At 35.7% G+C, this 21,957-nt stretch overlaps 1 protein-coding gene across 1 annotated transcript in view; it reads right to left on the reverse strand.

Moving 5' to 3' along the window:
- Positions 1 to 6,705: 6,705 nt before the first annotated feature.
- LOC132095497 (histone deacetylase 4-like) overlaps positions 6,706 to 21,957 on the reverse strand; it is a 224,292-nt gene continuing 209,040 nt past the window's right edge. Inside the window, exons 25-27 of the mRNA XM_059500553.1 lie at positions 11,347 to 11,431; positions 10,915 to 11,056; positions 6,706 to 9,312 (exon numbers count right to left, since the gene is read on the reverse strand). Coding sequence (XP_059356536.1) covers positions 9,273 to 9,312; positions 10,915 to 11,056; positions 11,347 to 11,431 — 267 coding nt within the window. The 3' untranslated portion in view covers positions 6,706 to 9,272. The remainder of the gene's footprint in view (positions 9,313 to 10,914; positions 11,057 to 11,346; positions 11,432 to 21,957) is intronic.

The raw sequence follows: 21,957 nt of genomic DNA on the forward strand, positions 1-21,957 counted from the left end.
TTGGATTGTTGGAAGAAGTTGCTGTTGGAGGGTGTTTTGGTACCATTCTTTATTCATGGCTGTGTTTTTGGGCAGAATTGTGGGAGTGAGCCCACTCCCTTGGATGAGAAGCAACCCCAAACACGAATGGTGTCAGGATGCTTTACTGTTGGCATGACACAGGACTGATGGTAGTGCTCACCTTTTCTTCTCCGGACAAGCCTTTTTCCAGATGCCCCAAACAATCAGAAAGGGGCTTCATCGGAGAATACGACTTTGCCCCAGTCCTCAGCAGTCCATTCACTATACTTTCCGCAGAAGAACAATCTGTCCCTGATGTTTTTTTTGGAGAGAAGTGGCTTCTTTGCTGCCCTTCTTGACACCAGGCCATCTTCCAAAAGTCTTGGCCTCACTGTGCGTGCAGATGCGCTCACACCTGCCTGCTGCCATTCCTGAGCAAGCTCTGCACTGGTGGCACTCCGATCCCGCAGCTGAATCCTCTTTAGGAGACCATCCTGGCCCTTGCTGGACTTTCTTGGATGCCCTGAAGCCTTCTTTACAAGAATTGAACCTCTTTCCTTGAAGTTCTTGATGATCCTATAAATTGTTGATTTAGGTGCAATCTTAGTAGCCACAATATCCTTGCCTGTGAAGCCATTTTTATGCAACGCAATGATGGCTGCACGCGTTTCTTTGCAGGTCACCATGGTTAACAATGGAAGAACAAGGATTTCAAGCATCACCCTCCTTTTAACATGTCAAGTCTGCCATTCTAACCCAATCAGCCTGACATAATGATCTCCAGCCTTGTGCTCGTCAACATTCTCACCTGAGTTAACAAGACGATTACTGAAATGATCTCAGCAGGTCCTTTAATGACAGCAATGAAATGCAGTGGAAAGGTTTTTTTGGGATTAAGTTAATTTTCATGGCAAAGAAGGACTATGCAATTCATCTGATCACTCTTCATAACATTCTGGAGTATATGCAAATTGCTATTATAAAAACTTAAGCAGCAACTTTTCCAATTTCCAATATTTATGTAATTCTCAAAACTTTTGGCCACGACTGTATATATATATATATATATAAATGAATGTATGTGGTAAAACTTTACTGTACAACAAGGTTCAAATTATCAAAAGCATTAGGTATCATAAATGTTTTTTTTCCCTACAGAAATAATTTGTATGTGTATAAATAACCAAACATAGATTAACAAATTAAATAGTTTAATAAACTTTTTTTATTATAATTATGTTTAATTAATAATGTCTAACTAATGTTAATGTTTAATGATTGTACCTTAAACGTATGTTTTTCTTGATCATGTCTGATCAAAATCGAACTTTTTCCACCCCTGATATGTTTGGATTGCATTTGCATTGACCTGACAAATCCCAAATCTGACAAATTTTCAATCCTCAATTTTTTCCCCCCTCAAATACCAATTTATTAAATGACATGTGACCTTTTGCGTTCAATATAGAAAGCACAGGTGGGGGCTTATTGGCTATTTTACAGCAGCTTTGAATGTAGTTCCTCCAGTCAGATTTTAAAATCTAAATATGTGATTTACAGTCTAAATTTGAGACGCACTCGTCCACACCCACAGGGTGAAGTGCAGGTCTTATGGCTTGTGTCATATCGCTCCGGCTCTGTAAGGCTGATCTGTAATTTGGCTCTGAGATGCAGCTGCCTTCCTCCACCACCTCAGAGCCACAATTAAAAACTGCTGAGAAGTGGCAAGCGACGCTCTGAAGGAGGCCCTTCTCTAATATAGCAGACTGTAATGACAGACTGAGCCACCTCAAATGAGGATGAGCAGAGGGATGAGGGGGAAAAAGGAGAAAGATAGCTAGAGATAGAACAACGTTGAATTGTGTGACCACATACCAAATTGTCAGAAACTATCTAGAGGTTTTTCGTCTGATGCATCAGGCTTGTGTTCTCAAAGACGGGTTTATTGTAGGAATGGATGGCGTGTAGAAACCCAACTGGGAAAGAGTTCAGGGTCTTAAATCAAATGCGGAGACCGTACTGGGTTTACCTGACCCCCGAGCTGGAGGGCAAAGGTCATGGGGTTCAGCGACCTGGTCAACAGTTCTACTGACGGTCTCTAAACGTTTCACTGACACTCACAGCCAAATATGTGAACGCATTCCTGGGGATCACGTCACCTTATGTCAATCCGCGAGACGGTAAATATTGTCTCTCGCGTCTCCTTTTACACTAGCACTCGGTTTATTAGCTTAACCATGCCACACTTCCCAGGGTGCCAGGCTTATGAATATTCAAACACGCTGCTTTGTGACATAAGCGACATTGTTTGCATATTTTCTGCTTGTTGACCTAAAGAGTCAATTCAGCAGCGCTGGGCTGGAACTAGCCACTGTAATAGTTGGTTATTTGATTCTCTCACTTTAAAATTTAATAAAATCAAGTTTTACTCCACATGTTTAAAAAAATGTTTTATGACTTTAAAACAATAGTTTCATTGTATATTACATCCACTACCATACATAAAACTAGGGTCGGTTTTTGGAAGAACTCCTCGGCTCACCAAGGCTGCTTTTATTTGAGTAAAAATACAGTAAAAATGGTAAAATTGTGAAATATTTGAATTTCTTTTTGAATATACTTGAAAATAAATGTTATTCTTGAGATGGCAAAGCTGAATTCTCAGTGGTCTCCAGTGTCACGTGATTCTTTAGAAATTCTGCTGATTTGCTGCACAAGAAACATTCCTCATTATTATCAATGTTGAAATCATTGTGTTGCTTAAGATTTTTGTGGGAACTGTGATGCCTCTCTATTTTGAGGATTCTTTGATGAGCCTGTAAAATCATCTTTCGCGTCTCCTTTCACACTTGCTCTCAGTTTATCATCACTTCCCAGGGTGCCAGATTTCTGAATATTCAAACATGCTGCTTTGTGACATACGCAACATTGTTTGCATATTTTCTGTGTTATGACTAAAGAGTCAATTCAGCAGCGCTGGACTGGAATTAGCTGCTCTAACGGTTGTTTATTTGACTGCCTCTTAGCGATCAGGGAGATGTTTTTGTTTGTGCTGGTCAATCTGCTGGCTTTATCTGGCTCTAACGTGCCCCTGTATATTTGGACAGACATCTGACCCTTGTCTCTTCTAAATGAGCTGCTAATCCCGGTCCTGACTACTGTAAACTGCTCCCCTCCCTGTTGCCCTCGCCTGGACAGAGGGGGCAGTGCTCAAAACCACAAAAATGCCATACAATCAGATACCAGAGAACTAAATGATACTGAATTCATGTACTATGGTACTTTTTTTGAAAGATTCTTTTAAAATATTTTCAACATCCATATTGACATACATATATGTTCTTGTTGAAATACACTCTTTGTGAAATACAACAGATATTGACTTTAAAACAACAATTTAATTATTCCATAAAATCTACATTACTGTTTAAAGGTTTTGGGTTATGAATTATGAATTTTTAGCATCATTACTCCCGGCATTCAGTGTTATGTTGATGACTATGTTAATTTGCTGCTCAAGAAACATTATTATTATTGAAGATGGATTTTGGTGAAAACCCTATTTAAGATTAGATTCTTTGATGAATAGAAAGTTCAAAAGAAAGCATTGTTTATAAAAGGCTTTACCCTGTCAATTTTGATCAGTTTACTCATGTTGGTAAATAAATGTATGAATTTCTTACTTACTGACAGTGTATCTTTCTTCTGTGACTGTTTCTGTTTTGCATCTTTTGAAACACTTTTTTTTAATCAAAAAATATATTATCAGCACAACAATTTGAGGGAAAAGAAATGAACATGAATTTCTTGATTTTTCAAAATTGAGATTTTTCCATTGATGTATGGTTTGTTAGGATCAGACAATATTTGTCAATATTTGAAAATCTGGAATCTGAGGGTGCAAAAAAAAAATCTAAATACTGAGAAAATCACCTTTAAAGTTGTCCAAATGAATTCTTAGCAATGCATATTACTAATCAAAAGTTTTGATACATTTACGGTAGGAAATTTACAAAATATCTTCATGGAACATGATCTTTACCTAATATCCTAATGATTTTTGGCGATAATATTGACCCATACAATGATTTATTGGCTATTGCTAAAATATACCCCAGCAACTTAAGACTGGTTTTGTGCTCCAGGGTCACATATTTCTTTATTTTATAACGTCTTCCATTAATATTTTCAATATTTAGCCAAAAAAAATAAAATAAAATAAATAATAATAATAACTTTCCTGGAAAATCTTGTAGCTTTAAATCAGGTATATTCAGCACAAAGATATACATTAAAAGTATATATATATATTCTCAGAGTCTGACTCTAAAGTTCTGTGCTCCAGGCAAACTGACGGGAACTGATGCTTTTGACAATAAACCACAGGCTTTAAACACACTGTGGGACATTTGAGCATCCCGGCCCTGCTCTCCCCACAAACAATTCATCTCCACCAGTTTTTCATAGAACAGTACTTGTGGTGCACTGCTGTTTGCTATGTAATAGATTTACAGAAAGTCCCCATCGCCCAAGAGCACACCACAGAATTACAGTGTAAAATGATGAGAAAAGCTCAGCGTTCACCACCACACACACCATTAGCCCCTTCACAATGTGACAGGAGCTCCTACAGCGGTCACATTAACATGGACCCTGACTTCCTACTGAAATGAATGAGGTTTAACTGACTCCTGTTCTGTTGATTAAAAAGCATTTCATGTTGAGTAAACTGCATGACAAACTGCTTGACAATGCATGATGCTGAATGCTTGAGCATTGATAAGAGGGTTATATTTATAAAAGGGTATATTATACTGTATTGTGTGTGTGTGTGTATATATATATATATATATATATATACACATACACACACACACACACACACACAATATAATATACGTTTTCTGGTTTTCATATGAAAGAGCACATGCACTACAAGTTATGAAAGTTTACAATAAATCTAAAATGGGGATCAAAGAATATAAAAGAATGATGTCATATGAGAGCAGAAAAATGACCTCACCTAAGTAAGTGATCTTAATAGAAAATATGGCATTAAATCACTAAAGTGATTTGACCGTTATTATTGGAGCCCCGTTTCCTGATTGCATTATGTAAATCCATTCCGTGAAAGAATGTGCTCGGAAATAAAAACAAGACATTGTGGTATTCAAAAACAAGGAACTTTATAGTTGATGTCAAAGACAAACGTTAGAGCAAAGGTCCCAAGAAAAGTTCTATTGTAACAATGGAAAAACAAAGTGACAAAAATAATATGCATTTCTTACATTTTGTAAACCTAGAACTGTTCTCGAGCCACAGTGGTCACAGGTATTACTGGCTGATAAGTGTTTTTTTATTTTTTATTTCCTCCTTTTGGACAAACTGAAGATATATCTGACAAGCATCTGGAAAAAGCCCTTTGATGATTCCAGATGTTTCTAAAGGAACAACCCTAATCTTTTCCTAGTCTTCCTCCAGGCCCCAAAATACGTCATGAGGAAGAGTAGAAAAATCAAAAAAACAAAAAAATAAAACGACAGAAAGCAAAAGAAGTCTCACAGACAGTCTAACATGTGGCATAATGTGTAGTTCACCTAAAACAATGCTCTACATAAATACAATAAAGTCTATAGTCTGTATGTCACAAGTGCTAGATAACTTTCTTGTTGTTGTTGTAAAATATTCAAAAGACGTTTTTCTTTCATTCCATTTTTAAACAAGTAAAAAGCACATCCGTTGGACACTAAGAGCATCAATCTGTCTGTGTACTGACCAGAAACAGAGGAGGAAAGAAGAGCTTCCATCCCATGCGTTCTCCAAAGCCTCAACCCTCCTGTGTTCCTCCTTTGTGCAAATATGTTACAAGGACAGAAAGGCATGCTGACGCACAAACCATGCAGAAATCTACAGCTGTGAAGGAAAGAGAATGAAAGAAATTCACCCTGGCCTGCAAATAAACAACTGGCCAGACCTCATGGTAAATTAGCAGGAATGACAAGAAAGGTCTAAAAAAACTAACAAAAAGAAATGGAATGCATTTTTTTTTCTTTTATACAAAACAAGAGCAAAGAAAATGACTGTCCGGATGAACCGGGATAGAAGTGTCCCTTTGACAAGACTGTATTGATAGGCTGCCGTTAGTATTATTGCAGAGTGGTTTGTAGTGATGGTCCATTATCATGAGACTCTTTGGGAATGTCGCTTTACATTTCCGGGACACTTTCAAATCAGTGTCAGCCTTCGCACTTCATTCTTGAAAGTAATACAGATGAGATCTGATGGGCTTGGTCTGGATATGATACTGCAAAAAATGCCCAAAATAGATCATGCTTGATAAGAGTAACAAGATTTTACAAAACAGAAAAAACCCAGAGAACGATCGCGGATATCGTTACCGCAAAATGAAACACTAACGATCTCACAAAATCATGTCCAGGTTGCGTTTCACCCCAAAATCAAAAGGAGGTAAATAAGAAATTATATTTTGCATAAAGGAACTGAAGCTTATTTTTGGGGATTTCTTGCATTATGAAATTATTTTCGTGATAATTTCCCCCCACCATAATTTCACTTTTCATTTTTTTTTGTTAATTCTCATAAACATTAACATTTTTTTTATTTAAATCATTTTATTATTTCATATTTAATGCATGTTTTACAAGAAAACATTTCAGTTTTTCTACTTCAAAAAAAAAAAAAACTTGTTTTGGAAACTCCCATGTCTGCCATTGGTCAAACATAGACAGCCACACCCCCAAATTTACATCATTGCCTGATCCTGTTTTGCTTTGTTGACCTCATTTATTTTTAGTTTTAAAGCAAAATGCAATTTCTTATGTCTTTTTCTGGGTGAAATATGACCTGGACATGTTGTTGACAGGCTTAAGTAATTCAAACCCATTTAAAAATACGCTAAAATAACTAAAATCCATCTTGGATGAACCCCACATAGTCTATCCAAATGGACTTTTACCAATGGAAATGTACAGTGTTTTTGTTTTAGAGTTTAAAGAGCAAACTGAAGCCTGGAACCACAAAGATCCGTTTGATCAAGAGTTTACGGTGCCAGAGTAATGCTACTGCGAATGCATGAAACCAATAAACAGTGCCTTCAGTGGAACCAGCGATGGCTAAAGCCAGACCACGTACTGAAATATATCACTTTGCAATACTAGTTCTCTTATTTGAGTCTGCAATCTTTATAATATATAATATATCTATAGATCTTTGTAATATAAATCTATTATGAACAGAACGTAGTAAATACACAATTGTCAGAATCATTATACAAAGTAAAAGCATCTCCCTCCCACCGCATACAAAAAAACCAAGATAAAACCAATTAAAAAAAGACACAAGCATGTAAAACACATTGTCAACTACATAAAGACTGACAAATGAACAAGTAAATAATCCAAAAGTACAAAAGAAATGAAACCAAAAACAGGACAAACAAACAAGAAAATAACGGGCACCAACCCAAAGTGGAGTAGTCATATGTGACAGGCATGTATAAAAATGAAGTCGAGGAACAATGGCAACGGTGAGTCAAATCTCCCGCCTTAATGCGTCTCATATTGAACATGACACACAGAAAAAGAATGCCAAAGGTAGTTGCCGAGAGGCTAAACACGAGTCAGTTGCTCTAAAACAAATTATCGCCTCTTCATCAGTCCAGAATCCAAAAGTTCAATGTACAATCAATGTCAAGCCAAATGATCTACTGTCAGCATGCATAATTGTGTATATATACAATTCTATGTGCCGCTTCGAAGCGCCGCCGTGGCTCCGAAACTACATCAATGTCCCATGCAGATTGTCTGAGTATCACAGTTGTCTCAGAGGCATTTTTTTACGATTGTTTTCTGAGTGGAAGCTGGTGGTCCCGCTACTTCCTGGATTGTGTCATGTGACGGGGACATGTTCGTTAGCACCCGCCCTTAGCGAAAGGCCCATAAACCTCCTCGCTCAGGCCCGTCGGCAGGAAACCAGAACTAAATCTCACCAGGTGGCACGTCTGAAGGCTCAGTGGTACATTTAAAATAACGGTAACCAGCCCTTTTGCGCTTGTTTCGAAGGTAGAATAATAGTAGTGATACGCTAGTGCCCTTTGATTAACTGTAAAGTAACCGGAATACTAGATATTCATAGCTATATAAAAGTACAACATGTCTTGAGAAAGAAAAATAGAAAGTTTGTCTCCAACTACAAATCGTATGACGCGAGGTCATCGCAGCCCTATCCTATATGCTCGCAGTAAACTCATGCTTGTCTGCACTGTTAAACTACAACGGTTGAATTCTTAACTAGGCCGATGGAAAGCTGCATGCTGGCCAACTTTTCGGAGAAGGAGGAGATGGGTATTTGGTCATGAAGAGTTGAAACGAGTTGCTACATTGGCTTGCCATCTAAAGCGCTGGAAAATTAAATCGAAAGTTTTGCCCTTGGATAGTTGGCAACTACCTTAAAGTTTGTCAGTGACACTTTTCATGTAACGTCCAACACAAGCACAGTAAAAATGAAGGAACAGAAAACAGGTTATAATGCGTGTGAAACATGAAGATATCTGCATGGAGTTCCTGGTAAACATGCTGAGGGTTTCTCGATTCTTCAGGCCAGCCTTTGATCGTCGCATGTCAAGAAATACAGAGACGGCGAAACGTCTTCCCTCCTGTAACTAGTTTAAGGCAATGTTCTTCTGGATCCATCTTTTGAAAAAGGCACAAACTCGACTCTTTGTCGACTCTTCGTCGGGCTTCCCAGAATCCTTCGATCACATCGTCCACCCTCGTGAAGCAGTAACTCGAATTGCGAATGGAACGAGTCAATTTTTTCTCCAAGAATAAAAGAAAGACAGACAAACGAACAGAGAGAGACGACAAATAAAAAACGTAGGCCGTGACAGCCGAAATCAGTCTTATAGTGGCTCTGGAAAATAATGAAAAAGTTCATGTCGAAAGCACCAGCTCTCACATCTAACAATGAAACGTGAGGGTATGTCCTGCTCAAAAGTTAAGCGTCCCTGCGGACAGACCAGGTTACACAGTCCTGGACATTCTGCCTTGGACAGAGACAGACTAACATGGCTGAGACATGTTTGTCACGCTCTGGGTGTCAGAGAGATTTCTTCAGGCCGTTTCAGATCCCGTGCTCAAAGCACGCACATCGTGGGACAAAAAATGAAACGGATAGAGAGAATAGAGCGACGTCAGAGGCCTTGAAGAGGCAATGAGCCGAGAGGGTCACTCAGAGGCAGTCGATCGGACCTTCTACAATGGAGGCTCCTCTTCCATAGGCTCCTCCTCTGTCCTGTGGGGCGACACACACAAACATTGTGTCACGTGCAAAACACAGTCAAAGTTTCCACATCTTTTCATTAAAATCGGAGTCTGAAGATAACCTGAACCAGTTTTGTATGAGTAAAAACAGTGTGCAAATTCATGGTAAAAGACAGAAATGGTGCATGGCAGAGTTATACATAATTTGAGCGTTCTGTTTGAGAATTATTGAGGAAATCAGGTGGAACACCAGAATAACAGAATTTAGGATCAAGGGAGAGACAAAAATAATTTGGTTTAAAAAGTTTTAAGCGGAAACGTTTTCTGGTGGCACTAGAGTGTTTTAAAGACTCCGAAACTGGCACAAAGAGTTTTGAGACCCTCCATAACCAGTGTGCCAAATGCCCAGCCAGAAAACACAGAATATTAAACTAGGAAAACCAACACTTATAATAGGTGTCAATACACTTTCTGCACTTGGCCCCTAATAGGAATAACAGGAAATAATGTGAGTGTGAACCTGTGCTGGGCACATGAATACACATGTGTGTAAGAGTGTGAGTGTGTGAGGAAGGTCCAGAAACCTCAAGCATCTGTGCTCAATGCTGTCTGAGTGTTTTCAATTAGGACTCTGGCAGACTGTGCCTCTCAGAAGCCTGACGCTGCTGGACGTCTGCCCCGCACATTCAGAGAGTCCTGTCTGCTTATCAGTGCTCATGCACACACCTGTCCTGCACCTCTAGAACACTGCTGTCTCATCCCACACCCCTCACACAACCAGAAACACTCAGGAGGCATGCTATGAGCAAACATATGCAACTTTCCAGGAATAAGGTACAAGATAAAGTCCGAGACTCTAAGTCATTTTGGAGCAAATTGTGAATGAAAGGAGGTGCTTAACCTTAAACAAATTTTGGAAGTCAAACTAAATATAACATATGAATTCTTTTTATTTATTTTTATTCAAGTTTAGAATGTTAAGACATGTCTTAATAGTTTAAAACAGGCTTTGACTGATTTTCTGGTAATTTCTTAACAATCATTTTCTTGTAAAATGAATACATCATGGTTATTATTAGAGTTAACTAAAACTGAAATTAAAAACCATAACAAAAACTCAATTACTTGAAATATAATAAATGTATATAAATTATTATTATTTCAGCTCGATGCCAAGACAACATTTCACCTTTTTGCTTCAGTTTAACTTTATGTACTAAAATAACTAAAACCAAATCAGTAATAACAATGAACAAAAACTACATAGTCCTACATAAGAAAACAAAAACTACTAAAAATGACAAAAAAAGAAGAAAACTAAAAAACAAATAAAAAAATCTAAATGAATATGGAAAATATAAAAACAGATTCAAAATATTAATGAAAACTAAAATTCATATAATAGAATCTAAGTTTAACTATTTTATAAATAAATAAATAAATATATATATATATATATATATATATATATATTTTTTTTTTTTATTTTTTTTTTTATAAATATATATATATATATTTTTTTTAGTTATATACTGTATAACACATCAAATAATTCTCACAAAAAAAAAAAAGTAATGGGACCCAAAATTTGTGGAATGTGCCATTTGACAAACACACAGAGCTATAACTGCACCTCTTTCCCATGTGCTTGTTGGCCACAGACAGGGAGGCCATGGCGGTCACCGTCTCTGCCTCTTCAGTTTCACATCTCTGAGCCTCCAGCAGTGAGTATCCCAGAGTTGAAGCAGATCTCTGCAGCGAGCGCCAGTATTTACCTAAGCACAAAACAGGCTCGAAGCTCAGCCTTAAACATGACTAAGCAGATTTTGACGACACAGCATAAAGTCTGCTTTATACTGCAGAACATTCTCACCAAAAACTGTTTACTTTAATAAGACGACTGCTTATAATTGACATGCAAGTAGCCAATCACAATTCAAAAAGTTTGTTCAGGGGTACATTTATCTAAAATAGACTATATTACAATAATTGGTGCAGCAGTTGTGTACGACATGTATCAGGTCATCGGTGAATGAATAAATGGTGAAGCTTTGTGTGCACTCACTGTGGACTTCCAGAACTTTCTCCATGGAGTGAATGGCGTTGGTGTTCGGCCGCTGTTGTAGCACATCTTCAGGAAGAGGGTCCAACTGAAAGGAAGATCAAAAATACAGGTTAAACCTTGATGCATGAAGACTCCATACTTTATAGAGTCTCACATTTTTTTTCTAGCATTTCTGACGTGCAATTCACTTGCTAACTTTCCATCCCCTAATCCTGACAAGAAAAGTCAAAAGATTGTGCGATTTAAAAATAAATCGCAATTACCTTTTTTTATTTTAAATTTTTGGTGAAAAATAAAACAGAATTGTGAGACAACCTGAGTCTCTGGAGAAAAAAAAAAAACCAAGTCAAATTTGCGATACAAACTCTGACTTTCGAGATGTAAACTGGGAGCAAGTGAGAATACATTGTTTGTATAACGCACTTTTAGATTTTTCCTCGAATTGTGAGGTTGTTTGCAATTCTGAGTCTATTTCTTGCAATTATGACCTTTTCTCTCAGAATGTATATATATATATCACAAGAATCTTAACAATTAAGATAGTGTTTCCAAACATTACAAGATTTATTCCAGCAACCAGTTTCCAGATTTCAGTTTTTTTATCTATCATCACCAAAAGTGAAATATAGTGTAAAGTTACAAAATCACATTTGATGTTTAACACCTATGTGGAGTGGGACTTTTGGAGAACATATACAACAACTCAACATCTTCACTGAGCTACTTCCGGAAGCAGAGCCTGAGAGTTATTGTTTTCATGGACCAGCGATGCAACCTGGAAATACATGCATTAATATAAAGCTTGTATTTGCAGTGTAACGGAGGCTCACAGATGTGCTGGATGCTGTGCTTTAAAGATATGCAACAATGCAGGGCTTTGTGCTTTGTCGACGCGCGTGGGCAACAAGACCTCATGCTCACGACAGCTCAGGGACCAGCGGGGCCACGGCCCAGAGGAAACAGCCAGCATGCGACGCTGCATTCCTGATGTGGAATGATTCCATTTCCCTTTGGCTCTCGGCTGCATTTTTTCACCCCCACGCAAAAAACTGAAAATCTACGGCCAAGCGTTTCATATGCAAACATTAAAGATAGGGAAAGGGGCATGAATAAACCATTTGCATGAACGAGAACAGAGGAAAAACAGGCATGAAAACTCTGATTTCTGAATATTAGCAAGTGTAGAGAGAGAAAGAGAGATCATTCTCTACTCCTGGCCAAGCTAGAAGCTTTGGTTTAATTAAAACAAATAGGATGAGGCCGGGAGGACTGGAGGCGTTGGGAAAGGCCGTCTGAGGACTTTAATCTTACTGTGGCACGACAAACAGACATATCAAACCCATCGGCATTTCTAAACCATTCAACCTAGTATTAAAATATTAACAGCACACAATGCATATTTTATAAAATACAATGCACTAAATAAAATATTATAAAATAGCTGGATTCAGAGCTGCCACACAGAAAACTCTCACACTGGAAAGAAAGAGCCTTATTCAGTCACTGGCACCCCACACAATGAACGCTGGGTGAGATCAAACGCATACACCATAAACACAACAGCTCTCCTGCAACACATCCTGAATACACTGTTTGTTCAGAGAGAGCAGTCTTGAGGTGGGTCACGGCTCACTGACATTTACTTTGAGGAAACAACTTGGCAATATTCTCAGGGTTGGAGCACTTACTGTAAATAGGTCTTCAAGTCACCCAGGGAAGTTCCTACAAGCTTGCAATTCATAAATCTGATTTTTGTATGTATTTAGTATTTGAAAATAATATGTGTATTTCATGTTTAACATTTTATAGCTAAGTTTAATTTATTTAGCATTTGAAAATGTATATATACTGTATTTGAAAAAAAAAAATGTAAACACACACAAAAGTGGGGACATCCCATAGGTGTAATGGTTTTTATACTGTACAAACTGTATATTCTATCGGCCTTCACCAACCCTAACCCTAACAGGAAACTTTGTGCATTTTTACTTTCTCAAAAAAACTCATTCTGTATGGTTTATAAGCGTTTTGAAAAATGGGGACATGGGTTATGTCCTCATAAGTCACCCTCTCCTTGTAATACCTGTGTCATACCCATGTCATTATACAGAGTTGTGTCCTGATATGTCACCAGAACAAGAGCACACACACAAACACACACACACACACACACACACATATATATATTCAAATATCAAAAGCTATATATACAGCATATATACATTTTCAAATACTAAATAAATTAAAATTAGTTATAAAATGTTTACATGATACTATCTATCTATCTATCTATCTATCTATCTATCTATCTATCTATCTATCTATCTATCTATCTATCTATCTATCTATCTATCTATCTATCTATCTATCCTTCCAGAATTTTATGCTTTATAACAAACTTTGCATTAAAACTGTGTGGATGAAAGCCCAGCTATTGAAAATATAATTTTTCTTAGTATTAATTTGCTTCCACCATTACTCTTCAATTGACTTGTTGCCAACTCAGAAAGTCTGGCCTTAAATGCAATCCAGAGTTTCCCACTGGTACGAGTTGCAGTGGCGTTCATCTCGTAAATACGACCATTCCGACATGACTTGAAGTCAGCGGCCCCATATGGAGGGGTGAAAAGTCTGCGTGTGAGGCCAGCTGGTCATTCATTCACACTTTCCTGCTGTGCAGTTTGACTGAGGGTCAACACACTGGTCCCTCAGGAATCCTCCCGCTTCAGCCCGGCCCCTCTCGGCTCTCCGATCCCACTGCGACCGCGACCCTCTGCTGCCCTGGCACCGGCCGAGAGGGAGGGGCCCGACCTGTCTGTCATCGTGATGGACGGCCCTGCCGCACGTCTATAAACTTTAATAGGTCTTGTCAGCGCACGCCAAGCTGCTTGGCAGGTATGAAACACATGCCAGTTGCCAGCATCCACCATGACAGTGGGATTTATTTGATTTTCCCTCACGCCCGCGGCCTGAGTGTGAAGACCTTCACATTCTCCAGGAAAAAGAAAAACTTTTGTTAGGATGGTTTCTGTCAACCTGCCTGCAGTAATATAAATTCTGACTGTTTGAGAACGAGGCACGTCCTTCAAACACGGATGAAGCCAAGCAAACTGGGAACTTCATGCAAAAGAGGGTTACAGAAAGAACGTGGAACAGCAGAGAAGCAAAAAATAAAGTTTGATTGTTTGCAATACATTAAGGCAGTGGCTCTCAAATTTTTGGTGCAATGCCCTGCTTTATAAGTAGAATAAGAAAAACTACTAAAATAACAAGCACATTATTTACATGTATCCATTTAACTGAAATGTACAAATGAGAGAGAGAAAGAGAGAAAACAACATTCTGTACTTTCTTTCAGCTTTATATATATATATATATATATATATATATGAAAAGGAAAATATTGTAATGTAGTCAACCTTGCATAATTCCAAGAAATCTTATAATCTTATATATAAATGAGGGAAAAAATAGCGCCCTATGATACATGCAGTAAAATACATTTTCTCGATTTTCCTATCAGTTTTAGATTTTTTTCTGACGAATAATGGAACAGGTTTTATTTTACCAGATTGTACAGTTTTGCTAAATAATAAAGTTAGATGATTAAAAAAAAGGAAAAAATAAAGTATTTTGTCACGAGATCAACATTGGTCTGTAATTTTCTGTAAATTGTACTGTAAAAATATAAAGTATTTACATTTTATAAAATGGGTATTCCAAGATAAAAACGATAAATATAGAGATATCTAAAAATATTTTTTATTTAAAAAATATTGCTTTGCATGAGCAATATGACAGAAACAGGTTAACTGAAATACTGCCATCTCATTCAGATCTGCATGATCAATACCAGAGAAGAAAGTGGTAGAGTAACTCATTGCAGAAATTTCAAGAGCCTATTTCGAGTGGTTACTTTACTAGAAGGCTATAACTGAGCAGCCCTAACAGAGCTGATTACAGTTCACGCTAATGCAGCCTTGCATGAAATGAATGCAGTGACCTAAAACATTCAGAAAATTCTGGAAATCAACCTCAGACCACATAGGTAAAAGCAAGCATGTTTACTGTAGCTGTTGGGTAAACACAGAGACAAACCTCATGGTGACTGGCAACAATTAGCTTATTAGTACGTTGTTTATCATATAATTGCTAATGAGCGCAATTTGAGAACAACATCTGCTCACACACATCCATCAGTGAATCACGGGTTCAGAGCTGAATGACGACAGAGTCGAAGCATCATCCGCCAGCTATTTAACCAGTCAAAGCTTTGGTTACTCACAGACAACAGTGAGGGAACCGATCAGCAGCTTTGAATCATTTTCCAGGGAAACACAATCCTCATTATAACAGCGCCTCCTGTGCTTTACCTGCTTTTAAAACGAAGAAGTATATTTGACACTCCAGTCCAGGCAGTTAAACGCTCAATATAATGATACAGTCACACAGGAGAGTCTCGCTCCATGGACAGCAGGGAACCCTGGGTGATTACACAGGATCTTTCAGGGGTTCGACAGCGGTTCGCTTAAGTTTGTCAATAAGCAATCTAAGCCCCCTTAAGTAACAACATCATGGTGGGAGGTTATTTAAAATTTAACAGCCTTCATAGAACTATACGTACATGTATAGGAGACTATACTTATATTCATAGGAATATACTTATAGGTTATGATGACGTACAAAAACATTATATATATACCTACAGAACACAAAATAAAAAGTCTTATTGACAATTTTATTAAAGCGAGTTTACTTCAGAGTGAAAACACCCTTCGGCATGTATGGGTGAAGCAGTCGTGTAGAGGTTGGGGTAGCTGGAGCACCTGTTATCCCATGAGTCTCTAGTTCAAACACGCTCTCGAAGGCTCTCAGACTCTATCCACATCATCTACTCGCTGCCCTGAACTTCACCTCCGTTACAATGCGGGCTTGAATGCAATGATAAAACACCTGCTTCCTGCCATACTGATTACAGTCCGTGTTTTTGTTTTTTATTATCTACTATCTGGCCTGAGCTGAGCTTGTCGGGGCATTTGTGATGTCCTGCATGGGTCATCAAGTGACCGTGTGCTTCAACTGAATGGGTGCCATGGAAAGCATGCATATTACTTTACAAGAAACGTGTATCTAAACAAGGCCTCCAATTTTCCTCGTTGGACACAAAAGGCTGAGACGAGCCAAATAACTTGCATATTAAAACAATGTGTGCACAGGAGGGAGTATTTCTATGATTATACAGAAATGATTAAGATACATGATAAAAACTTGTACAAAAAACATAATCATTAATATAAATCTTACAATAATATTAAAATGACAGCAAAAAAATCTATATGACAATGTTTATTCATTCTATTTATTAAATTATTAAATGTAATGCAAACATTATGGATTTTTAAATATTAAATATTTCAGTAATATTGTAACTGTAATTTTAAACAATAGTATATATATATATATATATATATATATATATATATATATATATATATATATAAAGGAATATTGTATTTATAATATTTTTGTTATAATTATAATAATATAATAATATACATTAATATAATATACAAAAATAATAATGGTAATAATATTTAGAAATGTTAGCCAAAAAAAGTTTACTCCGTTACAGTTAAAGTTTATATTATGATATTAAATCTACAAACAATAATTCTTAAACATAATAAACAATGTATTCTTTAAATATTATAGATTACAATATTTCTGTTGTTTTAAATATACAATTAATTATTATTTTTTTTATAAGATTTTACAGGAAATAATAACATTTTTGTTGCATTATAATATAAAAATAACACAATATTAATCTAATAAAACATTACAACAGGTATATTATATATATTCTACTCCGTAATATTTAAAGATTATGTTGCATTATGTTTAATAACTCTAATTATTATTAAATATAATGTAGATATAACGGAGTAGATTATAAAAATAATCTAAAATAAATGTAAAAATAAAAATAGAATTATCTAATGATAATAATATTAAAAAGCATGTAATAATATTTATCATATCTTATAATATTTAAAGATCATGTTATTATGTTTAATACCTCTAACACCTGCTGGCAATAACATACATGTCATAATGATATATATCAATTATATTCATATAAAGATGAAAACACGATAACAAGATATGAATATACTTAATATAAATATAATATTTATTTAATGAAATATTAAATATTTACATTTATGCATTTAGCAGACGCTTTTATCCAAAGCAACTTACAGTGCATTCAGGCTAACAATTATTATTATTATTATTTTTTTTAACCTAACATGTGTTCCCTGGGAATCGAACCCAAAACCTTGCGCTGCTAACGCAATGCTCTACCACTTAAGCCACAGGAACACATATGAAATTAAAATATGAAAAAAAAAAAAACAGCAAAACATGCATTACTTTAGAAGAAATGTATATCTAAACAAAGCCTCCAGTTTTAATAGTTGGAGTGTAAAGGCTGAGATGAGAAATATTAAAATATCATATGAGGACAGAAGTATCTAATGTGGCATAAGCTGCTCTGAGTGTCCAATGCTCTTTGGGAAGTCGTTCCTTTCACTCTGAAATCAGACTTTGACTTTCTGACAGAAGCTTCCTCTGTACGTTGTGCTCCTAATTTTCTTTGATTACTTAAAGTCTGTCTCTGTCTCTCTGGCCGTCAATGACCCCGTCTGAGAGAGGTGTGAAACTAACTGCTTTCAGATGAGCGAGCGTGAGATACTCTGAGCCCCCTCTCAACATCCCTCCAGGGAGTGCACTCGATAGGCAGCTGAAACGGGCCCTTACTGAGCAGTTTTGCTTGCTCAGAGTCTCCGTCTCCTCTATCCTTTTCCTGCTATGACAACAAAGCTTCCCATGGGGCAAACTGCAGATGAAGGCAGCGCCAGGCAGGCCTGCAGACTCACAGTCTCAATTCTGGTGCAGGTAAACCGATTATGATTATTGCATTAAGGCTGCCAGTGCGCACTTCTCCTCTAAAGCAAACAGCTCCGCTTCAGTTAGTGCAGATATTTCCTGACAAGCCTACCACTGTGGAGATATGTGCTTCATTCCTTTCTCATGTACATGGACGGGTCACACTTGCTGATCATTTTTACTAGTCGATTAGTCATTCAGAAAAAAATATTAATACAATCACAGGAGGCGGTGTGGGCAATGCCATTTTGCTTATGCAATAATCACAACAGCTTCCCTAATGAACTGACAATGCATAGACTAGCTTCTGTCTCATCTGAATGAAAATGGTTTAATTAAATCTGCACCTCCCTTTAATGATGATTCATACTGTGTTTACTTAAGATATATATATATATATATATATATATATATAATTTTTTTTTACATTTGTTATATAATATACATATATAACTTTATATAATATTTAATTATATAAAGTCTGAATAAATGCAAATTGTGTACACAGATGTAAATCAGAATATATAAATGTCTGAATCTGAATATATATTAATGCAAATCTTAATATATTAATGCAACTCATATATACAGTAGTTGTCATTCAGAATATATCTAATTAAATCTGAATAAGTCACATTGTGAAAATTTAGATGTAAGTCTGAATATATAATTGTAAACTGTTAATATATAAAAATGTGAATCATGAATATATTGTAATAATTCTGAAAATATAATTGTAAATCAGAATAAATAAAAAATCCTGAAAAATCCTGTATTTATATATGGATTTACAGTTATATTGTTTTCTGTTTGGTGCAATATATATATATATATATATATTGTATATTTTATCCCTCTCTCTATATATATCTCATATATATTATATTAATTTAATATAATATATAAATAAAAATAATGATAATAATGATGAGAAATAGAACGATTACACTATATTAAATATCCAAACATTACGATCTATTATTTTAATAATGAGATGACAAGGTGATAATAATAATAATTTAACAGTTAGTAACAAATAAAAAGTTAAAATATATTACTGTTATTGTATATACTGGAAGCAATGAAAAATATTACATGTTATCAAATCTGGTGAGCTCTGGGTTGAATAAACAGAACAGGTTAATATAAATAAGATAATAATAAAATATTGAATAATTTTTACTGTATTGTAGAGCAGAGATTTGATATATTATTTTCTTTTTTAAGTGGAAAAAATATCTCTTATTTAGATGAATATTCTGTGAATGATATTTGCTGAAACTTCTGCTTTGCAACACAGCAATACATTACTTTTTAAATAAAATATATTTTTAAATAGAAAACTTTTTTTAAATTGCTATAATATGACTTTTGCTGTACTTTAAGAGTTGAAATTACTGTGGTATACCAAATATGTCAATTAGTGCCAGAGCTAATCAACATACGCCTAATTCCTGGTGCAGAAGACACAGAGAGCACACAAGCTCCATGGTGCTGTCTAATTATCCTGTTTATTTTCCTCTCATCCTCAGAAAAGGAGTAGAGCCAGCTCACTTTTACTGTTCCAGGAACGTGTTTCCAGGCTTGTCTCTAGAGCTTCAGTAACAGCAGGAGCGAGGCCTGTCCTCTCATCTGACCGTAAGAGTCCTGCTCTGCACACGAACTCCCAGCGCTCAGCATAGCCAAGCCGTAGAAACCCAGCGCAAGTGTAAATGGCGCGATCCACGCAGGCTGGGATCACTTTTGCTATTGAACGTGTTTTAGAGGCTCACTGGGTCTGTGTGGATGGTTTCAACAGGTTCTGCTCTCCTTGTTCAGTAGAAGTAAACTCTCTCTCGAACACACTGAAGGCCTGTCACTTCACTTAAAACTGTTTTGGTATGTTCCTCTGTCAAACAAATCAACTAAATATGACTGACCAATCTATTTTTAGAAAGTCAACAAGAGGACTGTATTAATTCTTGTGAAGAAACCATATTAAATACAAGTATATAACTAAACAAAAGCCACTTCACACATGGAGCTGCAGAAGGTCCCTGTTATAGATGTGTAATCTATTCTTATTTTTGGATCTCCGCCAGTATTCTATTTCTAATTCTATTTACTTTAATCATAATTTGTTTGAGAAGCTCATATCATGAGGAATCTATCACTACAGTAAATAGCAGAAAAACTAAATATAAGGGCTCACAGAGGCGATAGAAAATGGTCATTAGAAACTATATAACTGTTAAAATGTTATTAAAAAGTATAAACAAAGGAAGAAAAAAAATATGAGGGGAGATAATAATTTATACTTCAGCATGCTTAACTTCAAATATTATATATGTGACCCTGGAGCACAAAACCAGTCTTAAGTCACTGGGGTATATTTTTAGCAATAGCCAAAAAAACTTTGTATGGGTTAAAATTATTGATTTTTCTTCTATGCCAAAAATCATTAGGATATTAAGTAAAGATCATGTTCCATGAAGATATTTTGTAAATTTCCTACCGTAAATATATCAAAACTTAATTTTTGATTAGTAATATGCATTGCTAAGAATTCATCTGGACAAATTCAAAGGCGATTTTCTCAGTATTTAGATTTTTTTGCACCCTCAGATTACAGATCTTCAAATAGTTGTATCTCAGCCAAAGATCGTCCAATCCTAATAGACCATACATCAATGGAAAGTGTATTTATTCAGCTTTCAGATGATTTATAAATCAATTTACACTCAAAAAACGGTGACATATAAAATAAAAGATTAGTATCTGTTAATAATATCAGTTAAAATATGTTTAAATAGTGTGGGTTAATGGAATATATATTGAAATGTAAAATATATTTTAACTTTCAAATACCAATGTTACAAAATGTACTTCAAGAATAAAGGAAACATGTTTATAACCATATTATGCATTTTTTTTAAACTTTTGTAAAACTAAAATACAATAAAAAAATGGCCAAAATATATGAGAAAATATGATCACTAAAAATCTTAATTATAGTAACAAAAAAAAAAGATTAAATATATAGATTTTTTACAAAGTGGAGTTTAGTTATTATTTTTAGTTACTACGTTCCTGTAATAAGTAATAATATTTATATAATATTAATATTCTTAAATGTAAATATATTAGGGCTAGGCAAGTTAACGTGTTATCACGTTAACACATTAATCAATTAACTCTGACAATTACTTTATCACGCATTAACAGTTTTTATTAAAAGATGTTAAACTTTTCATAAATTGATGTGAAAATGTATACAGTTCATGATTTGAATTAATTATACATGCTTTTTGATTCATAAAATTTAATTTAATTATTTAAAAAAGTCTAGAAAAATTCTAACGAATTTAGGAAAAAATTAAAACTGATTTCGTAGGGCCCTACATATATGTATATATGTATGTTTTTGCCATATGGGGAGAGGAGGGGTGAACGAGACAATCTCAAAATCTCCAAGAAAGTATAGAGATGGAGATTCAAAAGTCTAGGGAGCATTACAGGCCTAATATTTGGTTGTACTATAGTATTTTTTGCTGGTTAGAGTATCACATATTTATCTTAGCTAAAGTCAAGCTCTGCTGAAATCATCTGAGGATGAATGGCATTAAGCTGCTGCCTATGTAGACTGTTCCAAAACGCTCACTTATGAGGTTCATTTAGATT

This window comes from Carassius carassius, chromosome 19 (genome assembly GCF_963082965.1).
Source record: "Carassius carassius chromosome 19, fCarCar2.1, whole genome shotgun sequence".
NCBI classification, from domain to species: domain Eukaryota; kingdom Metazoa; phylum Chordata; class Actinopteri; order Cypriniformes; family Cyprinidae; genus Carassius; species Carassius carassius.